Consider the following 24,661-nt stretch of genomic DNA (forward strand, 5'->3'; position numbering starts at 1 on the left):
TTTTTATCGCAGAAAAAATTATGAAATTAGATACATCGTTGGCGTGACATATTTTGGTGTAATTCCAATTTATTTTCGTGGACATAACGTGAAAATTTGAACTCGATCGTCTACTTTTTCTATTCGATAACTTCGCTGTTGTTCGATTTATTGCTAGTAAAATTAAATGCGGATATAGACGTCATGCACGAATAATTTTGTAGCGAAAGTTCGGGAGATTAATTCTTGTTAAAAGTGGGTTCAGGTATAAACGCTCGTCCCCCAAAAACATGCGTAGGTAATGAATGGAACTGCTGCAATATTGCCAACGTTAGGGGATATCGGGCGAAATGTGTTTCACCGTAAAAATAATAAATAAACGGACAAAGGGGGGAAAAATAGTTATACAATATCAGTTTGTCGGTGGAAAAGCATGCTGCAGTCTCATAGCAATTCCGTGTTAGGCACAGTTAACGGCATATGACATTCCCACGAAATATGTACCGCGGTATAATTCCAATGAATAAATTATATCCATTTGCATGAGCAATATCTGTTGTTAGTCAAAGCCAAACAGTGTGTAGGCGTAGGAACATGATGATTATAAAATACCGTTCACACACAGTGCATATCCGCATGGATATAATTATACGATATAGCGTAAATAAGACTAATATTTTGTAAACAGAACTGCATGGACAGTAAACAAATAAAATAAGAGTCGAACCGACGTTACTACAAACCTGTGGATGAAAATAAAACGAAAAAATAATAAGAAAGTCCAAAATCGGTGCGAACGAAAAAACCAAATTTCTAGCAGGCTGTTAACTGAATAGGACTTGGGTTGCGTAGACGAAGCTGGGCGGCTTCTTGTGTCGCGTTGTCATTAGCGACATCGAAGTTGAACTCTAGGTTGAAATCGAGCCGGGATTCGCTTCGAGTGGACGACGAAGTGCAAGGTCGTTCGTACGTTGAAGACGTACCGTTCCGTGATATTCTTGCGTTACCCTCCGGACTTCCGGTACAGCTGTATCGCGACGTGACCGCTTCCGATCGGGACAAAGAGGGCTCAGGCGCGACCCGAACCCACGGGCACCAGGAGAAGAATTGGGCGAAACCCCGGCGAAATCTGAAGTATAACAAAAATTACATCTCATAACATGTAAGGTACTACGGTCGGTTATTCGATCTCGAATCGATCTCGATGCATAAACAAAAAAAACAGACATCAGTCGATTTGTCATTGATTGATTTGGTTGAAAAAAATTGTAAGAATATCTCGGTCCAACGGGAATGGAAAAACTCTCAACTGGACCCAATCAACTCGGGTAATTATTCTGGATCCTATACGGCGAGGACTGCTAAATTTGGGTACCGCTTTTACGGTTTGGAGTCGAAATTTTGTTCTAGAATATCTCAACGATTTGAAATCGTGAAAAAATTTATTGAATCAGATCATCACAGCCGAATCGATAGTTCGGCTGTTGTTATTACGCGTCAAAATTAAGGCAGAGTTTCGACTTACTCCGAAGTAACGTTTTCGGAGTAGAAGAAATCGGAACTGTCGAAGTTCATGAAAACGCCGAACCATTAATTCAAACAGTTCCCAAAGTATTTCAATACTGATAATCAACTAGTCGCGTGATTAGTAACTTTCGAACCGGAATCCACGGAGATACCCGGTTGAGATTTGCGGGGAGAGAGAATCGTGGCTCGAAAATCCAGAAGAACTGTAACTTTTCAAAGTTTAAAAAATACCAAAGTATCGATCCTCGCGTCAGGAGAATGAGACGGACGCTCGCCGATTCAATTATAATCTTAACCTGCATCCACACAACTCGTGAGAATTTTCCAATGTTGATATATGCGTGAATAATTTCTGCACCCCATCAGTTCATATTCATTGTCAGATTAACAATACGATCTAATGGATTTGCGATAAATATAAATATGTAGGTATACCAATAGGGTGTATATAAGCCCGGGCTATATTTCCCCACCATTGCCGTGCCAGAAAAAAAGCAATTTTTTTCAATCTCTCAGCAGTAAAATTGTAGGAACGTTTAAATTTCATCGTAAACGTTGGAAAAATCAATGGAGCCTAATGTTATATGGGTATTGTGGAGGGTTTGTATTTTATCGGTTTGCCAAGCCCATTGGGTTTCGGTTGAGTGTGGAAAAGGGCGGTGAGACGCTCACCCATAAATACAGAACCCACAACCCGGAGGAACACAACGTTCGATGCTTCATTAAAATTGGGCACGATTGCTCGATTAATTACTCACCGCGAATTCATCCAACAATAAATGATGGGGTTGTACATGCTGTTGGACATCGCTAGCCAGTAGATCGCCAAGAAAACCTCTTGGATGTATGGCTCGTTCGTGATCTCCGGTAAAGAGGAGGTCACGATAAAATATACGTGGAACGGTAGCCAGCATACCGCAAATATTACAACTACGACAATCATCATCTTGACCACCTGCAACATAAGAGACACACATTTATTCCTCTATTTCCGAGGAGAAATCATAAAACACCCGCACAGCTGTTGAATTTTATTACCGCAGCTCCGCGGCAGTTTTTTTTTCTACATCTCGGATCTTGATTTCAAAGGGCAGATACCAAATCAGTCGCGTGTCTCGAAGAATTCAGTACGCAACGGTTGGGGTGAAATAGATTCGAGATTAAAGAACTTTTTCAAAGTAAATAAGAATATAAAATAAGTATGACTGTTCAAAATAATTTAATTGTACGTGCAAGGCATTCGAGTCGCACAAAATGACAGGAGTATGTAATCTGGATCAGAATAACGTGTCGGCTCTTTTTAATTTTCCAGATTTCATTCGTAAATCAATTTATAGAAGTAAAACTTTCTAAAAATGAATGTCATATCTAACGAGGTAGAAGAATTTATTCTATAACTGTTTAAATGTAGATAAGTTTTATCGGTCGTGTATCCCATGAGAAAAAATTCTTGAAAAACGAACAGTTGAAAGATTCATTAATTCACCGCCTGGTGTGGTGTAAGTGTGAAGAGAATTTCACCCTCGCATTACTCAAGGTTAAATGTGATTTCAAGTGTAGTCTGCCTCCGGGCGGTGTTTAAGCGAAAATAGTAAATGTATAGCACGGGCTGGAACGACGCCAATTGATGCTGCAGGACAAAAATCTGGGCGGCTATCGTTCGGTTCTGGTCGTCTTAAAATGTCCTTCGAGAAATTCGGAGGGTAAAACACTCGATTTATATGAGAATTGTTTCGAACGAAGTGAACGCGATCGATCTAAATTTCAATTTGGCGCAGTTATTCGTCGAGGCAAATATTCGCTTTATAGCAGTCTTGTGTATCCATGAAAATTCGGTCGGTTGAAAAAACTACCATCACGTGACTCAATGCCACATCCGATCTCGCGAATCTAACGATTGTTACGCCCGCGCCTCTGCAGCCAATTTCGAACAACGTCGACGACAAATAGCCCTGTTATACTCATGGGTGACGGTTTTTGCCATGCGATGGAAGATTTTATTTTTCTCATGTGTGCCGCGTACACCTGTCTTATCTATTTATCCATCTGTCTATGTATTTACCAATATTTGTTTGTATATTTACGTGTTGCTGCACTGCAGACTGTTACATTTATGCATGCCGTACTACCTACTATCTTCTCGAGCTCGTTTGGCTGCAGCCGTGCGGAAGAAAAAACATAAAAACAAAAAATAAAGACAAATAAAGAAAAAACAAATAAATAAAAACAAGGAATGAAACAAAGATACAAATGGGTTCGGGTGGCTCAAGGTATAACAAACAGAGTGTACTTGCGAATTTCTGCCGCAAACTGCGCTACCCTTTATCAGCCCTTTTCAAAAATTGAAATATTTCTCGGCAGTGCATTTCCATGCTACATATCTAATGAGCAACATTTTCTGCGCCCGTAATTGATGAAGTTTTAGAAAAGACAGATATGTAGTTTCAATCTTCGTGGACCACTGTGGAATCACTCGAATAACCCGGCCGCTCATTCACGCGAACGAAAATAAAAATGAGTTTTTTGGAATAAAGGAGACCCTTCGATTAAGCGAAACAACCGAAACGATGGAGTGCCGCGTACGCTGAAGAATGAAGACTCGGTCTTAATCTACTAATCAATAAGGTGAAGATAAAACAGGTACAAAAGAATCGATCAACCGCTTCCGGTCATCAGTGTTGGACCAACAATAAATAACATCTTGGAGGCATCGCAATAAATTACAGCGATCGTTTAGATTTTTTTTTCTCAACGATTTTTATTTTTTTCCAGTTTTTTATAACTCCGGAATGATGTATAAATCTTATTCGTTTTTCATAAGAAAAAAAAAAAAAAAAAAAAAAACATATACATGCATATGTATTACCGAGGATCTCAAAGGCGTTCGTAGCCTCGAAAGGAGAAGGAAAGAAGAAATTCAGAGCGGAAACTGAGCGAAAAAGTTTTTCTCAGATTTTGAGCAGTTCTATTCGAGGTATATAAGGACGTGTTTTATAGGTTGCATCTTGTTCGGAGAACGTTGCCAAGATATTAATCTTAACACGTGACGTGAGACGCACAAAATTTCCAGCCGACATACCCCCGTATTGCCACCGGAGCCCTCAAATCTGAATATGAATAGTTTAAGGGCCGATATGTCGCCACCGGTTGACGCTAAGTTAGCCAGTTTCGAGTGCTGGAAACTACTACCTCGAATTTACATATTCCGGTACAACCGATTACCCTACACGGCAAAGTGAACTTCGGCGAAACTTGGTGGTTTGCCGATAAACTGGAAGAAAAGTTCTGCCCCAAACTGCTGTGAGCGCGAAAGAGCTGCAAAGGCTTTTGAAAATTGCGAAAGGAAAATAAAAAATAAATTGATACCGGGCTCCGATAGATGTGCCATGCAGCGTACCGTGGTGTGGATTCCGTGCTCTCGGAACTTGTGTTAAAAAATTAGCAAAGTGGTCGAGATCGCTGCACGTGATACCTACTCTCCTATTTTTTGCTCCAATGATTAACGACGTCTGCTGCATTCGACTGTTTACATCTATTCGGTCGCTGCGCCGAGAGATGCTCAACTTTTTAAAGCTTCGATCAAGTGGATAACTTTTCCTCGACGTAGAGCTGAGATTGGTAGATGTTAATGAGAAATAAAATTGTGACAAATAATCACCCCCAGAGAAAACCTTCCACCGTTCCAATATTATCTGATCTCGCAGATCGTTGGAGATCTTTGAAGATTTTAACTGCTCGATTCTACACCATCCGTCGAATGGTTGTACTGTACAAAAAGTCCTGCTCACGACGGCTCGCGAAAATTTTCTAATTATCGCCTCGGGTACATCCTATTCTTCGCATTTGAAAAATTTCGAGGAATGCCACGGTCGTCTGTAGTTGGTGCAAAAATAGAGAGCGGTGTTTTGCGTTATTATACCGTAATATGAAAATTGGATATACATATAGCGTCGAGTTGTTTTCCCCTTTGAACCCTAAAAGTTTTATTATACTCAATATACTCGATCGGAGGCGTATTTTCCGGGATAAATCAGGTGCAAGATTGAAATGGGACACCCCGTATACGGACAGTTTAAAGTTTCATGAAATCGCCAGCCATAGGTTATACACATACACATGGGCTGACTTATAGGGCCGCTGGAGAATTGCTGACGGCAACAATTTCATTCGAGGTGTATTTTGCTGTGAGATTAGAGCTAACCGTCCTCCCTTGTTTTTGCCTCTGAGAGCTTTCAAGTGGATTTTCTTGTACACTGGAGGAATATTATCCCGTCACTTATTAAACATTAGTACTTTGCGACCAGCAATAAGCTCCGGAATCCGTGTTTTGTGGGCAACAACATGTTATTATAACTGCGATGCCCGCTTTTTTTTTTTCATGCCGACCAGCGTTTCTTTGATGGTCCAAAAACATCCAGGGGCCGGTAAAATGCCCGAAGAATATCGCGCGAATTTCGGGCATGTTTGTATTTTAGGCATTTAGTCGATATTCGTGTTACTAAAAAGACGAAAAACCCGGAGGCGCTCGTCTAATTTAATCAAATCTGACTAGTGAAACGTCGAAGAGTTTTTACACGTCATTTCTTACAGGCTTCGCCGATCGTAAAGGTATAAATGTCTCTCGTGCCAAACGTGGAAATGACGATAACGGAAACCTCGTACAAAATATCATCCGAGGTTCCGACAGCGCGCGGGCTTTATCGGAGATCGGATGGCGACGTAAAAAGTTGCTTACTTTGAAATTCACGCGATTATAACTGCAATCTGGATAGAATATTGTATATCGAACTGCAAACATCGAGTGCGAATATCGGGAAACGATCGTATCTGATTTACATACATACGTACCTACTGTAGGTGATGGTGAGGATGGATTAATTGCGGAAATGGCACGATAAATCCAAACCTCGATTCAAACAGAATTGATCCACGTATGGCGCATCGCAGTGGCCATCTTGCTCTTTATGAGATCCTTGTTGAACATTTTTCCATTTTGAACTTGTGATTTAAAAGACGAGTTTTTTTGATCGAAAAGATTTCTCGCACCGAATGATCGTCGAAAGAATATTGAGATGGAAAATGTCGAGGACATTCCAGGCGGGCTATTACGGCCTAGAGGGGTTCCAATTAAATTCAATGAAAATGGCGAAGACCTGATTCTGATCGAATTGAACTGAAACGTCCTAGATATGCGCGTAAAAGATGACGTTTGATAATGAAGAGAACTAGAGCGTAAGGTGCATGAAATATTCCCGATAACTGGTTCGAGAAAGGGTTCACGTTAAATACCCATTATTGTCTTCTAATTGGCTTCTCCCACCTCTTTTCCCGCATAGCCGCGCCCCGCACGCTTTCCTCGAGGAACTCACAATCAAACAAAAAATACATTCTCACGCTATCCAATCTATACCGTACTCTGATCCATCCACCGACGAACACCGCTAACCGGAACGATAAGCTTTAAGACCATTTAAACCGTTTCAGCTTACTCGCTATTGTCACTAAAACAAATTTAGGTCAAATAGCAAATACGTATACGATCTGGGTCAAAGTTTTAAAATATGAGAAAACACCATTTTGCGAGCCATTTTGGTACAATAAAACCTGAAGACGCTCGCTATCGATGATAAATTTTTATCAAATTAATTACCGCACGACGTTTATGTCAAGATTTTATTCTTGTCAAGGTCTTACGATTTTGATGACTTTCATTTCATTATAATTTTTATTTTTTCATTAGAGCGTCAATTACGAGACGCTTGTATCAAAAAGCATGTGGTTGCGCTGTATACTTTGATCTCTGCAGTTAGGTATAATAATAGGTGCAGAACAAGTGCAGGTAGTACCCTGTGGCAAAGGTTTCGAGTACTTTCATTGTCCTAAAATTACTCCGTTCGCGTTCTTGCATCAACGCAGCAGTGCCGATGGAATGAACTCGTTCGTTATGCAAAATTTGTAGTCCAGTCGAATTAAACCGGAAATAGGGTCAATGTTAATGCGGAAGAACATAGGCTGGCCGATTTTTTTATAATCGATTTTTTTTTTGATTTTACAATCATTTTATTATTTTTTTCGGTTCTTATAATATCAATTACAGCATTAAATACCACCCGAAATCCAAGACACTGTTTTCTCCGGATCTAATCGAGTTTTTTTTTTCAAAATACTCAGTGAAGAAAGAACAATGAGAATCTGTTAAGATCCAGTTGAATTTGGATCCAAGTATCAGAGATTTCATAAATTTTTAAATCGCAGACAAACTCAGTTTTTATCGTTGAAAAATTTTTTTTTTTCTTGTACCTAGAAAGTACTCATAGAACACTACCTCTTCGATTTTTTGGTACCATGTGGCCATCATTCGTGGAAAAGTATGGGCAATCTACGGATTTTACCTCCCTACGTATTGGTGCTGAACTATATGAAACATAAATGAGCGAATCTTATTGTTAGACTAATTTCTGAGGGAGGGATTGAAATTACTGCCCTATCAGTTCCAATACCACAAGTTGATTATTCATCAATTTACTGAAAAAAAACTAAAAATAAAAATAAAATTTTCCGTGGTGGTTAGCAATTTACAGGTAAACTAATTATGATAAGATTTCGCGCTTGGGCTCATAATCCAGAGCTTCTCATGGAAAACGACTTTTATGCGAAAGACTTTGTCCAAAAAACTTACGGGAAAAAAGTTTTCCTACGAAATATCGGTTTTTCATTATTCAACAATTTTTTGCGGCCAAATCCGTCAAAAAAAAAATGTCACATTTGTGAAGTTATCTTTCTACTGGTCTAATTAATTTATGAGAAATCGGCCAGTCTATGTTCTTCCACATTAATATCGACCCTATGTTCGGCTTAATTCGACTGGACTATTAAAGCTGACATGGCCACGCGAGTCGTTCGTTTCAACCCGTAGAAATTGTTCGACGGAATATCTAATGGGCTTCCGGGATTCTGGGAATATGTTATCCGGTGAAAGAGTCCTGAATCATTCATTTTAATTCAGGGGTGACGACCCTAAGTAGGCAAAAGTTTTCAATTTCATTCTTCGCGCGTAGATATACATGTATGTATGTAACGTCATGCAGATTATTTCCTCGGTTCCGGGTGACGTTGAGATTATTTTTCGAGTACCTATCAGGTAATGCCTACAGCATTCACCCGATCGTAACGATACGTCTTTCAATGAAAACTAATTTTAAAGCTCTGCCATAGGATACGTTGAATGTATCGTCTATTGTATGTATCCATATGTCCGTATGACCATCCTACAGAATTTGCTGTAAATTTCTGCTAATGACAACTGTGATCCGCTCGGTTTTGTACCCTCGTCACAGCTCGTGGCAAAGATTCCAGTGGAGCATTAGGCTCTCACGGAATTATACGGCGTAAAATTTTTTTAACCGCTCAAGAGATCTGAACAATAACATTATACCAACAATCGCGGGAAGTAAGGGTATTAATGTCAGGTTAATCGTGACATCTCAATGTAGTTACATTTCCATATCCACTGAACAGAAAGTGAAACGTCGATGACGAAAAGCGGTATACCTCAGACCTCGTATATTTCGTGTCCGAAGTACGCCGCTCGACCGGTGTCACTCCGAAATTCGTGACCGTTCTAATAAGAGAGGGCCATTTCGAATCAGTTCGTTTGCCGCAAAATTTTCACAGTTCTATAAAAGTTTCGCTTTTGTCCTTGCAGAACTAGCGGATTGCTTCCGAAAGAAAAAGTGATGATGTCGAGTTGAAAATGATTCGATGGAAGAGATGATACGTCCGAGTACTCGGAGAAAGGTCGTTTCATCGTGCGCAGTTATTTGCTCTTCGACGCGATCATCACCTAAAAGTTGGATCAGCCGCCCCGCCCTTCCTTTCTCTCAATGCCCCCGAGGAATATGATAAATCTCCATTCGTTACTGGCACCAGGATTTCGGATCTCAATGGATTTACTCCGAGGGTAAAAGTACTCGAGGGATGAGACTAATATATATTCAGGTTTTTGAAACGTTCGAGCGATTTTCAGTCCCGTTCTCCTATTACTTGAAAAAATTGAAAGTTTAATTGAAAAACTTCCCTCCATCGTTCACCATCGTCACCCCAAGAGGATACAGTTTTGAAATTAACTCTCCGACCGTACACCAGGGAATAACATACGTGCGCCAATAATTGTATGCAATTATATATTTCAAATACGAGGAGCAAAAAAAATTGAATCATAAAAACAGCGAAGTAATAATTTACTTTTCTAGAGTAAAGATGTGGTCGGCGAGTTTAACTTTTGGGCGGTAGAATTCGTAGAATTTCCGAAGATAAATTCTTTTCGGTGACCCGGTTGGGTGGTGGTGGTATTTTGGAGCTCTGCAAATATTTTAAAAGTATTCCACTTCTGAAAATATCGAGTTCCTGTCTATACTATACTATATACTATATGTAGCCTTTCTTATAGCTCGTGATTGTCAAATACATCACTCGTACGTTTCATGTGGTATTGAAGAATGTATACGAAAAATTTTCAATCGGAACGCGCGACTCAATTCCGGGTTCCGGTGTAGTGTTTAGCTGTACTACGTCGATTACCGTTTGTACATGTGTACCACCGTTTATGGGAACAACATTTATTGTTCGTCCGCTAATTAGTTTCTGCGCACATGTGAATTTCTAAAGAAAATAATCGGCGAGCTTTTGCGCGGAGATGAATATTTGCAGTCTGTACGTAGATGTGGTTAGGACGATTTTCCCGGAGGAAAATTCAGAAAATCGTTGGAACTCCACTCGTCGTCAGTCAGAAAGATAAAGTTCCGACACTTCAACAAAGACCCTAATTATAGCTATGCTGACTCGCGAAGGAAGTCGCTCAAGTGTCCTTCCGAATCCAACCGAATCTTAATTTAATACTCGACTTCTCTAAGAAAGGGAAGAAGAAGCTGAACTACACGTTACTCATTTCATCTCTATTGTAACCCGCGTTTCAGGGGTTAGATGGCCCCCCAAAGTTTTAAAATTATTTTTTTTTCTCAGTCCGAAATTCAAACAAAATATCCTTGTCAAAGAGAAGGGTAGAAGGTACGCGCGCGATACGTAAAATTTGAATAAATCTTATTATCCCCGTACGGATATTAGAGTCAAGTGAACGAAAATTTTAAGATTGATGGAAGGATACATACATATATCATATACGTATAGTATGCGAGGCGTGTACCATCGTCGTATTATTTTTTTGTTTCTGGGGGTGAGATTTTTTGTTTTCGTTGATCGAAGGTGTTTTTTCGAGCGTACGCGAGGCAACAGAGTATAAATTACATAGGTTATAGAGATTCCCATATAGATATACAGAAGACGTTGAATTCCCATATTTTCACTTTTGGTTTCGCCTCGGGACCATCACGGTTTCGCGAGCTTTTCGGTTCACCGAGAATCTGATTTACACGTGAAAATAATAATAATAATAATAACAACAATAATAATCATAACAATATCACCTCGATGTGGGCAGGTAAAAGTTTACTTTCATCTTTCGCTTCACACGGCAAGTTCTCAACTTGATATTCAGATATTCGATCAAACGCTACATGATCTGGATTTCTTGGGATTCGGACCAAAGCCTCTACGAAGTGGTTTATTTTCGCTTCATCTTTTATTCTTCGACGAGACGATATATGGTTCGTAATATTTTCAAACGTTTCGTTTGATCCGATGAACGATACGATACATAGTTATTCAATTTTAATCCCTTGTACGTACACTGTACATCTTTCATCCACCTATTAGCAACCTAAAAATTGGATAATGTTCATATCACGTTCAATTGTTTATCTCATAATGTCAGATCCTTCTTTTCCAATAACTTTCCACTCCATTCTACAAGATGTTTTCCAAATCAGAGAATCATTATAGCTGCAGTCCAATACCCCGAAGGCATCGCGAATAACGGCAGAAAATTTAATTACTCCAGTTTTGTGTAATTTCTCGAAAAAAATATGCATGCAATTCCGTTCATCGTTTGTGTTTTATTTAATTATATTTATTGTTAGCCGTGAGCTATTGCTACCGCGATATTCTTGAAAGAGGACCCTTCATTTTCATGACCTTGAAAAGGAAAGTTGGATTAAGTTTCAAAGTACATGCACGGGCGGCTCACGTGTTGCTATTGCAAATTCACATTGATTTTTTTGTTTTCATCCTCTTTCACGTTTCGCGATTCTCGTTAAGCCGGTACGTAGACGAAAATATTGGTATATGTCTAGGCGCAAGTAATACAATTTTCGAATAATTTTCTGGAGTTTTTTTTGTTTTCATTAATATTATTGTTACGTATTGTATGATAGAGCAGAGTTTCACAATTTCGCCGAGTGTTAAATTGCCCTCGAAAACAGATGCTGTGCATTTGTGGGTGAAAGTTGGGTTTACTTTCCCTCACGATCGTCGAGGGATGAATAAGAAATGGAAGTTGAGAATGTGCTGAAAGTACGTATAAAAAGTTACGAACGAATCAGCATTCGAAGCAAATACTTCAGATACAAGCCAAACTTCGTCGCCGAAATTCGTTGGAAATTCACTTGACAATAAAACAAAAAAATACGATTACGTAGAAATCAGATAAGGGAAGAGAAAAAATCACGATCACACGTATAACCGTCGAAACAAAAGAAAATACATTCATGTCGTACCGAGATAAGTCTTCTTCGACTATCTGCGAGTTTCTTACCATCATATATCATATTATATTACGTTCGGTTCGCTCGAAAAGTAAATGTTAAAAATTTTTCAAATATCTTTCATTGCCAAATCGTGTGACACGTATTGTTCCACATTCTTCCTATATTTTCCGGCATTGCGAAGAAACTGCATTGTCCTTTCGTTGTCCCACTTTGCCTCTCTCATCCACATAGAATCCATCCACTTCGCAGATTATTTCAAGGTCGATTGTCTGTTGGTTCGAAACCGGTCGTAACCTGAAAAGTACCGAAAAGTCTCTTCTAAATGAGATCTCTGATCTCATCCTCGCGCCCCGAAACGTTTGGGCATACCCGCTATATGTATACGATTGGGAGGGAAAGTCAAAAAAAAGTTTGGGGTAGGTCGTGGGCACCGCCAATAATCATCACCACTGACGTTTCTTGCGTAAAAAGTTGATCACACTTACTATGTAGTCCTATACTAGATCGGAAAAACGTGATTAGGATCTCAAAGCTCGGGCCTCATGACTCAATTGTATTACCCTGAACCAGGTGTGATTAACGCAGGGCGAATGAAAATCGATCACTTTTACGAACTGCTATACTTTTCTTACGTATAGTATTTTGCACCGAAGAATTCTCACGGTTTTAACCGAGTGGAAAAATAATAACAGTCGTGACACGCCGAAAAATTTTCGGTCACACACCTGATTCGAGAACAGCCACACCGCGGTACGATACGATATGCACATACACACGTATGTAACATAGTTAAGTTTTACGCGTGGTGTACGAAAAAAAAAAAAAAAAAACGATAACTTATTTTGCCGAAGTTGAGAAATTTTTAGCAGCTTCGTTACATCTATAAGGTGTACGAGCCCTCGAGCGTATCAATTATTTTTCCAAGTTAGCGAAACTGTTCGCTATCCGAGTCCGTGTCTAGAGGTAAATTGAGGGGAAAAGTTGAGCAAAAATATAACGCGTAGGGCATTGTTAAAATATAATCAGTTCATGTTATACGTGCACGCCCACTGCACTCAACCCCCTCTGCGGTTGGTCACTTCAGTTTTGAACTCTCAAAGGGCATGCTGTATTTAATATTCAGTAAATGAAATTGTTCCTTCAAGCTGTGTGCAGCAGACGAGAAAATCGATTCGAATCTGAAGAGATTCTGAATACAAAGAGCAATTCGTTGACATAGTGGCGGAAATCGTAGAAAAATTGAACACGGCTGAACGAATGAAGCTTCACCAATTGCATCGATTTAATCATGATAATTTTTATCTTCGGTGTCGGCAAATGGAAATTTTATGCGACCGAAAACAAACTGAAACCCTACAATCTCGCAACACGGGTGCGTACAACTACGAATTTCTTATTCCCATGATTGGGACACAAAAGATGCACAAGCTCAAGCGTTTCTCGTGCATGGGCCTGGAGCTCGTTCAGTTCACATATTTGACAGACTCTACACGACTGCGGCTAAAATGTGATCACGTTTAGAAATCGTGCATTCTGAAAAGACTGATCGATCGGTGTATCTATTGTTAGACAAGTTTATTAATTTTAAAACAGGAAGTCAAGAAAACTTAACTGATTACATCGCAAAGGTGCACATGGAGCGAAAAGTTCAAGTTGTTGCCAAAATCCTTGAAAATTCACCTGCTGAGTTCGACAACGTAAGGACTGTGTGGTGGTATGCCGTGCCAACTGTTTCACAGACGACCGAGAAGTCAACGGATCATTTTGTAAACGGAGAAACGTTGATGAATACAAGAATGTCAACAAAGCAAACCAAGGAGACCAAAGAAGCGTTTACTGAGAGTAAACAAGGCGCAACGTTTGATTCGAACAAGTTAAAGTATAATCCGAGTAGGTCGAATGCAGAGAACAATAACAATTTCAAATCGCATAATCGCAAATAAAATGTAAAATGTAATTATTGTGCACAGTTTGGTCGTTACGCAAGGAAATGCTATGAAAATAAATATTATGATCGTAAAAATTCTTCTAAAAATCATTCGGACATACATTGGTTTGCTGTAAAACGCATTTTAAGATAAATCAAGGGTACACTTTCTCACGGCATAACATACATATAATGTAAACACGAGCAAAGCTGTTATCACCGCTTTTAGAGATGCAGATTGAGTGAATGATATATTAACTAGACAGAGTAAAACTGGGTGGGTTGTATTCTCTATGTTATAATGGAGGTCCAGCTGCATGGAGTTCAGAAGGACAGACTTTCGTCGCTACATCGATAACCGTAGCTGACTTTGTTGTTCTTTGTGCCGTCACTGAAGAAATCGTCTGGTTTAGACAATTGTGAAAGGAATGATATTTTCCAGAAGATTCAACCACAGATGTATACTGTGATCATCAAAGGGCAATATAGATTATCAAGCACACTCATGTACAAATCCTTTATTCCTGCGGAAAAGAATGGGAAAATAAAATAAACGTATCTTATGCACCTTCTTTAAAACATCATACGTTAACCAAACCTTGACCAAAATTAAAGTTACAGACGTTTGTTAGAGAATATGGTTTGTACCGAATGATGTGAGTTAAAATGCGAGGGGGAGTGTTGAAATATAATAACGACATGTCATACGTGCACGCCTTCCAGCTACACTCAACCCCCTCTGCTGTACCAGGTGACCATTCGAGATTTCAAGCGGTTTGTCACTCCAGTTTTAACTGAATAAAATTGTTCCTTCGAGTTTTCTCTTCACAACCTATCGTAAATGGAAACCCAACGTACTGGGAGTTTTTTTTTCTTTGGTACCGTTCAGAATCAGGTAGGCAGCCTGCGGTACTCTAACTACGCGAAGGAGGATGACACGCGGTCACGACACTGAACGGTTTTCAGAAAATCACGCGGCGGTAGTTTTCTATCGTAACGTAAAACCATGTAAAACTTTTCGTAGCATACGGGAAATGAGTATTATCGCGAATACCAAGTCGGTGATCGCGACTTCGCGGTTTCAATGCATTTCGACGCTCAACTGCTCGGGCATGTTTAATAACAGCAGCGATTCCTCCAGCTTTTTTCTCCGCGACAATAAGACTTTAATATAAGAGTCGCCGTCTACCGAGTCGAGATAAACGCGCGGGGAATTTGATGCAATAAATTCTGCGAGACACGCAATTATGCGCTATTGTTTTACCTGTAAAACACAAGGGCACGCGCGCCTAACACGTAGAATTTTGGAAGTTACTATTAATTACCCAGGTGGGACGTGCAGCGTTACTTATACTTGTTGCTGTACATACTTACGCACGACGTATGGTTCCATCTCACTTGCATACGTATAGGTATACGCCATGGCGAACCATGGAAGCCATGGAAGAAATACGTTATTCGGCTACGGTGTTAATCGTAGATTTTTACCTTATATCCGAGTTAGGGGCGTTTCTTATTGTATACGTTTCATTGGCAAGGGAAATTGCGCGTAGGGAGTTAACCGTTTACATGTATAATACGTAGAGGTCTACCTACGTACACATAACTAGAACTCCGGAGAAAGTAATATAAATGAGATGAGCCCGGTACGGACTTTCGAAGAAAAGACGTGAAAAGCTTAACGAAAATAATATTCCTCAAATACATACTTACCTACACCCCGTGGGTGTTCAAATACATGAATAATAATCTCTTCTCGTAATTATAAATATAGGCGGATACGGAATTAATTGCATTCGCGGGTTGAGTGAAACAGAAAATAAAAAGTAAAACCATAAAACTAATTTTTAAATGTAAATAAGAACCGAAGGCGGTAAAAAAAATTGCGCACAGGTAATTGAAGAGACGAGGAAGTTTTGATTCCATTAATTGGAAATTCTAAAAAATTTCACCCCGCCGAAGACTCGGCTGACTCGAATCAGATTTGAAAAAAAAAAAAAAATCATACGCGCAAACCATCGCAACTATCTGCTTCTTACTTCAATCGAACAAGATGGTCTGACGGTTACAAAATGTTGAACGGATCAAACTTGAAAAAAATTGAAAATAAATTGTAAACGGTTGCTCAATAATTTTCCATCGATTCGTTCCAAAGTGGCTGCCTAATACCGTTGCCTCTGTTCCTACCTCTTGCAGAAAGACGAAGTGATCTTGGACCCGACTGGTTGAAAACCGTGGTTCAAGGTTTACCGTGGCCCCTCTGTGTGTAAGTTGTGTTTGCATAACGAAGATCAATATTGCGACTGACGACAGATGATACGTATGATCGTACTTGTACGTGTACACACGTATAGGTATATCAGTGGACACGCGAGTGAGAATCAACACTGCATCTGCCGGTATGTTAATATTGGGAGAAGCAGCCGCGGAGTTATGACTTATCTTTCAATTAACTCTGACAAGGATCTATCTTAACGCGTGTACGTTACATTTACCATCGATATACAGAGGGTGGAACGAAAGGTTGCGTGGCTGCTGGGCCTACGGGTGATTTTTCATCTAAAAATCGGCGAAAACCCGTGAAAATTTGTACCCGCAAAATTGATCTCCACCTCGTTGGAACTCCGGATGAAAATTTTTTCAATGTACCGAAAAATACACGAGCGTAGGTCGCAAATAAACCCTTCAACTGGAAGAAAAGACCGCGGAGTCAACGAAAACCGGCAAAAAACGGACCATTTGCTCCTTTTGAAAATTTATTTGTTTCTTCTCACGTGGAAGTATCATTTTCAGTGACGATGATAAAGTTTAACTTGAAATTTCAGCGTCAAGATCGAATTCACGGAACCATTACCGAGCCACGATCTTCGCCTATCTCGAGGTGGAGAATAACCCGGCGGAACGGCGACGCGACATTTCGTTCCACCTTATATACGAGTAACCAGACGTGTTGCAGTACCCATACCTGTCCGCATACATTCGCCGACTATTTGCAATGCCAATTTCCACTAGTCTCAAGACTCGTGTAGCAATTTGCTACCTCAATTCGTTTATATGTGGGTATAGTGGAGCGATCGTCAGCTTCCGCGTAGCTGTATCTTCATTGACAGAGGATTGTTTGAGAGCGACGTAAAGCGGGTGAGATGTGGTATGGGTTAGGATAACTTATTAATGTGAGAGAAGGAATGGCGAGGAGCTCGGCTAGCACCCTGAGGGTGTACGCCGGTAGCTGGGAGAATCACCTAATTACAAGTTATAATGGAGTTTAACGTTTAGCCTCCTCTTTGGCCACATGTCTGTTGCCATTTACTAACTGGCAACGTACCCGTGTAAGTACATATGATATGTAAATGGATAGGTTAGCCCTAATTTTGCGGAATTTGATAACAATCAAGTTCAAATTTCTCGACATCTCCTTTTTTCTCTCGTTTCGGACGCCGAGAAGCACATCGCTCATGTCGCTAACGGAATTTCGTCTTAAAGTTGAAATCGAAGCTTGCGTTTTCCGGAGTCGATTCGGCGAAAATATTTACCCGCAGAATACGTACACCAGCCCATCTCGCGGATGTAATTAATGGCGTAATTAACTTGGAGATAAATTTCAGTGTTACGAGCATGAAATTAGTTTGCGATTGCAAAAAATTTTCGCGGAATATATTCAAGAAAAAACAAAGAAAGATATCTACATTGACTCAAGTGCAGTCGGTATAACGTATTACGATTTAGGGAGGTTATTTGGTTAAACTAGTCCCCTGCTATATACGCTATGTCAACATTAACTTTTCTTATCAGAACTTCTCTCAACAACCCGAAATTCCAACTCGACGTCTATCTTGCTAGTGTGCAATTCTGAGTTTAGTTCGCAGCTAATTTGCATCCTCTGAACTTTCTAATTTAACGGCGAGTCAACGTGAAAAGAATGAGGTAATTATAAATAAGCTGTGTGTATAAGAATTTTTATTTCGACTCGTCAGTTTGCCATTTTGTCGGAGGTGTTTCTGTTTTACAAGTCACTCTTTCGAAATTAAATTTCCCCTTCGGGTTTCTGACAGCTTCCTTGTTTCGTAATCGTTGAACGTTTCGGAGAAATTCAAGTTTCTCATTGTCTGAGAGGTGCGATATTGATTAATTTAACATTCGGGGTAATGGAAAAAAATCCCTTCTTTCATTTATAAATAACATTCTGCCAATCAAACGGTTGAGCCTTACAAACGCCATTAAACTCGGCTAAACTTCTTTCGGATGGTGTTGGCGGCGTAGCCATAAATTGAGTAACTGCTGAAACGCCGAATCTCGTGGACGTAATAAAATAATAATATGATAACTCAGGTTTACGAGTTCGGATCATCCAGATATTGTGGCTTCGGCGGCAGCCAGCATCTCTGTTCACGGATTCCCCTGGGCCGAGATCTTGACGTTATTACGTGTCTGTTAACCTCAGATATACGGAGGTTCTTTTTTATCCTCAAGGTAGACTTCCTTTTCTTCTAAGATTAAACCGAACCTGCACCTCTGCCACTTTCGCAATGGTTTGCGACCGAAGGGGATTGAAGGAATTATCCCGATGTCACGGAACTCACCTTTATCTCGCTCAGAAATTATCGGGAAAAAAACGAAGACCTTCGACCACCTATCCGAATCGCGTTGATCCCGAGCTATCGGGAACCAGCTGACGATTTATTAAACATAAAATATTACGTAGGATTCAGCGAAACAAAATCAATCAATCAGCGGTGCAGATAAAAGCCGGCCCATACGCTCTGCAAATCCGTGTCGATTACCCGAATGGAACCGTGCAAAAGTCATTTGAATTTCTGGGGGATAATAATCACGATAATGATAAATTCGCCGCGGTTAATTTGGGAAAGTTTATATTGCGGTTAAATCAATATCGTATGTATAATAACTCACCCTTCGTTTGCTTCGAATGTTATCCAATTGCCGCTGCGTCGCTTCCCCTATGCTCTGGGAACCCCATAGTTCAAGCCCAACTCTGGCATATGTAAACGTCATTGATCCAATCGGAAGGAAATACGTGAGTATCATAAATATCACGTTGTACCTGGAACAAGGAAAGTCATTTATATGCCTTTAGACGCTTTACCGAACAACTCGCAACTGCCGAGTAACCAAAATTGAAAAAATTACGTCTTATTACCATATTACTATTTTCATAAAATCTTCTCCGAACTCTAAACGAACTCGTACAATTCTTTCAAGTATAATCTAGCCCTGAAGAAATTCACTTACAAATTCAATTTTCCAAAGTGGGGTCCGATCGGTATACTTACACTTATTGAAACAATTTTGAATGAAAAATTGCATACTTGTACGCATATCGTGTAAACTTTCAACCTTAGAGATCTCGATCGAACAGATGGCCCGGTTCGAACTAATGATAACGCTAAAAAAACTTTCGGCCAAAAGTGGCACCGTACTCCGAAGGACCCATGAAGGTCAAATCACTTTTTCCACGCCACAGCCGCCATTTTTTTTTTTTTTCAATTACAGTTCGTTTTTGCTTGGGGAGAAAGTTGTAGCTGACATCGATACGTATATCCAAGAACCGTAATCCCTTTCTCATGATTAAATTTCCAAGCTACTGACAAAGTGACAATTATTAGACAAGAATAATTGCATCGTCAAAATAAAGGTCCTTGTTAAAACATGTCGAGAACGAACGCAATATACACCGACCTCCGCAAAATTGATTAACGCGTAATTAATGCACGGCATAGTTCACGTTACATTGCCGTGACATTTATCCATACCCATAAATGAGCTTACGCCATGGTTATTTCCGCGTGCGAAGTAGAATACAAATTACAGCCGGTGTTCGGTGTGAAATTCTGCATAATATTCAACGGTGCCATAACAAATGAATGGGTCAGTGTTCCGTGCGGCGCTGTTGACTGCGATTTGCCTTTTCTCTTCGAAAGCTCGCAAGAACGGATCTCGTAATCGAGGATACCGCGATATTGTTATGCACGTATGTGTGTGTAGCAGAAGCGGAAGTCGCGAAGTGTAACAGGTCATACAAGAACTAACTGCAGGGAAATCCTATCGGGATCCTAGTGCGGTGCCGATACCTTGCGAATTCTGCAAGATTTAGGGTTGGAGATAAAACCGAGGTTTAACGTCTTGAGGCTATAATTAATTGAACGCAGAGCCAGTTCGTTCATTAGCGTAGAATTTCGAGTATTATTCTCCGAAATTCTCTGCCCGTTTTATGCTTCCCTCGCCCAACCCCTTCTCTCATTTTATCCGGAATATCAATTATTAATACAAGGATCATCGTTATCATCATCATTATTATTATTAATTTTATTGATGTCGATATTCGAAAGCTTGTATTTCCAATTGCGAGTATAATTTTATTTCTATACGGAAAACTGTATAGTCGGCGTGTTACATTTTTTTCGAATATTCTCGAAGACGAACATTTCGGTTGAGCGTTTACCGAGCTTCCGTCGTCAAATTTTCTACGTCTTTGGTGCGAAGTACGCATCGTCAGATAGAAACTTCGCTTGTCCTGCAACTCCCCATATACTACAGGCTTTTCTCCGTGAAAAAATTCTCAACGGAAACTTTGCCGTCGGTGGTGCCAGAGATATCGGCACGTATATCCTGTGAAGTTGATTTCTGTCAGAAGTACAAGAAGTATATCACAGAAATCCGGAGAAAAACAAACTTATATCTATCTCACGTGTAATATACCGACGTCAATTCGTCGACACGCCTCCGTAACCGTTGATTAATCTTTTTTTCCCTCGAACCCGAGTGGCCAGGAGTTCGCGGAATCTGATGATGACATTTTGGGTAATACGTTCGCTTTTTTTTTTCTCACGCGGATCTTTGTAACGTTGGCTCTCGCGCTCCCGTTTTCCCCCCGTTTCTTTTTTCTTTTTTTTTTTTGTTTCTCATAAAATAAAGAAGGAAGGAATATCGAAGAAAAGTGAGCAAATAAAAGCACACACGCAGCGGTGGACGAGGGAAATATTTGTTCAGGATTTTTTTACGCGCTGCAGGTGACCCGAATTCACTTGGTTAGCGAAACCTTTGTAGTATGCGTACACTTCCGCGGGAAGGCACATATACTAACTGTAAAATACGCGACGTCATTTTAGCGTTTCACGGAAAACTTGCGGAGTACGCGCAATTTTTTCTCCGACGTGCATAAGTGAATTATTATTCATTTCTGCTGACGATGTTCGGGGCAACCAAGCTCTCAGGGTAACCAATATAACAAAAATATCTCATCCGTGAAAAATTTATCTCACACTCGTACCGTATTTTCGTTCATCTTTTACACTGTACGTATATATTGTACAACCCGTACGTGTATCTTTCATCGTTATTAGAAAATAACGCGAGCTGTCTAATAGAACATAAGTACGCGATAATCGCTGCATGGTTAATGGGAAGGTATAACGATACGTTACAAAAATGGTCGGCGAAGATATAAGAGACGATTTGAAAAATGTCAAGAGATAAATAAAATTGAGGTAACCTTTTGGGATATTTTTCCCCCAGTTTATCGGGCACTCCTGAACCGCGTCGTCTTATCCGTTCTCTACGTGGGTTCGGTTAGGTTCTGTTGAAGGAATTCTGGGAAGTGATGGATTTTTTGGCTGTTTAACCGCGTGATCGAATTTCAATATCACGCATTCCTCAAAATATGTGGTCACATATCCGTCTGGATTATTTCATTTCGTACAGTACACGAAAAGTGGATGCAAATTCAAATGTTGTCAGTTTCTTTTTTTTTTTTCTCCGCAGCTCTCGGAATCAAATGAACTGTAATTTATGCTCGTTGATTAGGGACGCGGAGGACAAAGAAACCGGGCACGCTCGAACCGGAACAAAATCTATGGCGATGCGACCCCTCTAAATCATATGCAGCCCGCGGTTTCATTAAGGTTCTCTTCTACGGACGATAACGGCAACGGGTAGCCTACAGACTCATCGCTACTCTGACGTTTTATTGGATCTCATGAAAATCCAAGCGTCGTTCAACGTATGATATATCGAGCATTCTTCGATCACTTATTCGGAATTGATAATGCGCGCTCTGAATAAATGATTTTTGATCGTTCTATAGCTCGGTATAGTTATTCCCGTTATGCACGGATCGATATTATTATAACCTAATACGGATTCTGCCGTAAAGTGGAAGGGTTGTTATAACGAAGGGTAGGTCGACCCGGGAATTGCGAGCTCCTCAAGATGGAATTTCATCGCATTTCAAACGTTCGAAGAATTTCTGGTGAGACGTGGACGCACAGTTGTGTGCGGGAACGGGGAGATCCCGAGGGCTAACAAGTCCGAGCCCCCGGGTATACCGACGTACGCCAAGAATGGACGGCGCGTTACACCTCGGATACAAAATTTAACAATTTTGTAACTTTTGCCGGCTTTTCGCATACCCAAGCGCCTCTACTTTATTATACGCTTCTTAACCCCCCTCGGCCATTATGCCCGCAACCGCACGAGCGCCCGCTCCCCGGTGCTGAAGAGAATCGGGAAACTATGGAAATTGCGTAACTTCAGCGCAATATGGTTTCGAAATTTTATCTTCTGATTCTGATTGACTACCGGATGAGCGCAGACCGCTAAAAAGTTTGAAGAGTCCAGTATATTGAATATTCGAGCGAACCGAATTATCAGGATTTCGAAATTTGTAAGTGTCGACTCACTAGATTTTTCGGAGTCACGATATAACGCGAAAGATTTCTTCATTCGCGCGACACGCGGTCGATGCATTATTCATGATGTAGGTTCGCCGCAATTTCCTTTGAAAATATTTAAACTTTCCCGGTATGTGTACAGATAGGGTGATCGTACGTACCTATAACCTATTTTTCCGGACTTTTTTTCGCTGGATGTATGCCATCGAAAAATTTTTCAACCGGATGTGGAAGATCCGAAACTTTTGCCATCTATCTTGAAGCTCTACCCCGTTCGAACTTCGCCTTAAGGTATTTCACGTATACACACAAAACGTTTATACAAGTCGCGTAATCTCGCGGTGTTAGGCGGTATCGCGACATTGTATCCTTGAATAAATATCCCATAATTCTATCTTATCTAAATTCTTACAGGAACAGAATATTTCGCGAGGCGGTCACGCGCGGGACGACGAACGATCTAATAACATAGCACCTGCGAATAGTAGGCGAAATAAATGAAAGATAAAAAGAAAAACAATTTTCACCGATACGCGAAAATTCAACAAATAATGATACCTGTGCGGATTTGTAACGCGGGTTTCATTTCAAATTGGGAATACAGGTATATATGTATATCGTGAATCGTTGAGTGACGGTACACGAGAAATATCGAGAGAAATAAGTGTACTTGAGGGGTGGTAGCCTGAAACAAGCTTCCGGAGAGAGATAACTTTGACAGGGAACGAAATGGAAGTTGAAAATCTCGTTTCAAATGATCGAGCAGATGAAGTGAAAAAAAGTTGTGCGGAGTTCAGCTTTCGCGGAATACCTACCTGCACGTGTATATTACTTTTCAATTATACCGCAGCGAAGTTCACTCTCTATAATTATAGCCACGTGAACATTTTTGTTCCCAAACTACCCAGATTCTCGTTTGGAGGTAAAAAAAAAAAAAAAAAAAAAAACCTCTAGATAACGTCCTGATTTATTCGCCTACGTGCGCGATAAAATCTATCTTTAATTCATAATTCATTCCCTCCAGTCATTTCTTCGGAATCTTACGGCGGTGAAAAAAGCTACTGGGAAAATTCACGCGTACTCGAAGATTAAGCAACTTATCGGGTTATGGAACACCCATCCTTACGAAACTTTACCCACAATGCGTACCATGTGCAATCTTATAGCTGTACATGTTCTTTGACTATGATAAACTACGAGGAGATGAAAGTGTACGAGATGTGATATCAAATTTTCAGTTACAGGTGTCTATGATAAGTAAGAAATGGAATACCTTGTGCAGTCCGAGCTTTGTTCTAGGAATTTTTCATTGAATTTCATACCCTCGTACGTTCCACGAGAAACGGTGTAACGTTTGCGCAGAAACGCAAATAACATCACCGCGGGTATAACGGTATGAGTCGTCAAGTTTTCATTTCACGTGCGTGACAAAGATCACGTCACGGTTTACGGACGGCAGCGTTCGACAATTATATCACGTTATACCTACATCGAGGTACGAAGGTGACGTCATCTTCGACTTTATATGAACTCAAAATGTCCTTGCAACGCTTTTTTTCATTAGACTATCACATGCCACGAATCCCATAATTTTACGGTAAAATAAAAGCGTCCGTATGCGTGGACGCTTACTTTACGTTTCTTTTTATCGACCGCATCGCAACCGCGTAGGAAAGTACGTTAATAACAAACGCGTTTCACGCGTACATACATTCGGCGTTGAGACAGCGTGAATGTAGCCCCAGCTGTTCGAAATCCTCGTTAAACTTATCATCTACCTTTGGTAGTTGTGTTCGCCGCGATAAAACAACTTACTCGACGGTCGGTTTTGAGAGAACAATAAAAAAAACAAAAAAAAAACAAGGAAAAAAGGCAAAATT

General features: G+C 40.2%; 1 protein-coding gene across 3 annotated transcripts in view; it reads right to left on the reverse strand.

Moving 5' to 3' along the window:
• The window catches only part of LOC105684934 (tachykinin-like peptides receptor 99D), a 142,505-nt gene that overhangs the window by 5,126 nt on the left and 112,718 nt on the right, over window positions 1–24,661 (reverse strand). Inside the window, exons 5-7 of one of the 3 annotated variants that reach the window (XR_007277203.1) lie at window positions 19,006–19,156; window positions 2,265–2,461; window positions 723–1,108 (exon numbers count right to left, since the gene is read on the reverse strand). Coding sequence is in view for 2 of the 3 variants with exons in the window: in XM_048651100.1 (XP_048507057.1) it covers window positions 793–1,108; window positions 2,265–2,461; window positions 19,006–19,156 (664 nt within the window). In the remaining variant the exon portion in view is untranslated. Of the gene's footprint in view, window positions 1–4; window positions 1,109–2,264; window positions 2,462–19,005; window positions 19,157–24,661 lie in introns of those variants that run through there. The other 2 variants (XM_048651101.1, XM_048651100.1) reach the window with 2 other exon arrangements.

This window comes from Athalia rosae, chromosome 2 (genome assembly GCF_917208135.1).
Source record: "Athalia rosae chromosome 2, iyAthRosa1.1, whole genome shotgun sequence".
In the NCBI taxonomy this organism is placed as follows: domain Eukaryota; kingdom Metazoa; phylum Arthropoda; class Insecta; order Hymenoptera; family Athaliidae; genus Athalia; species Athalia rosae.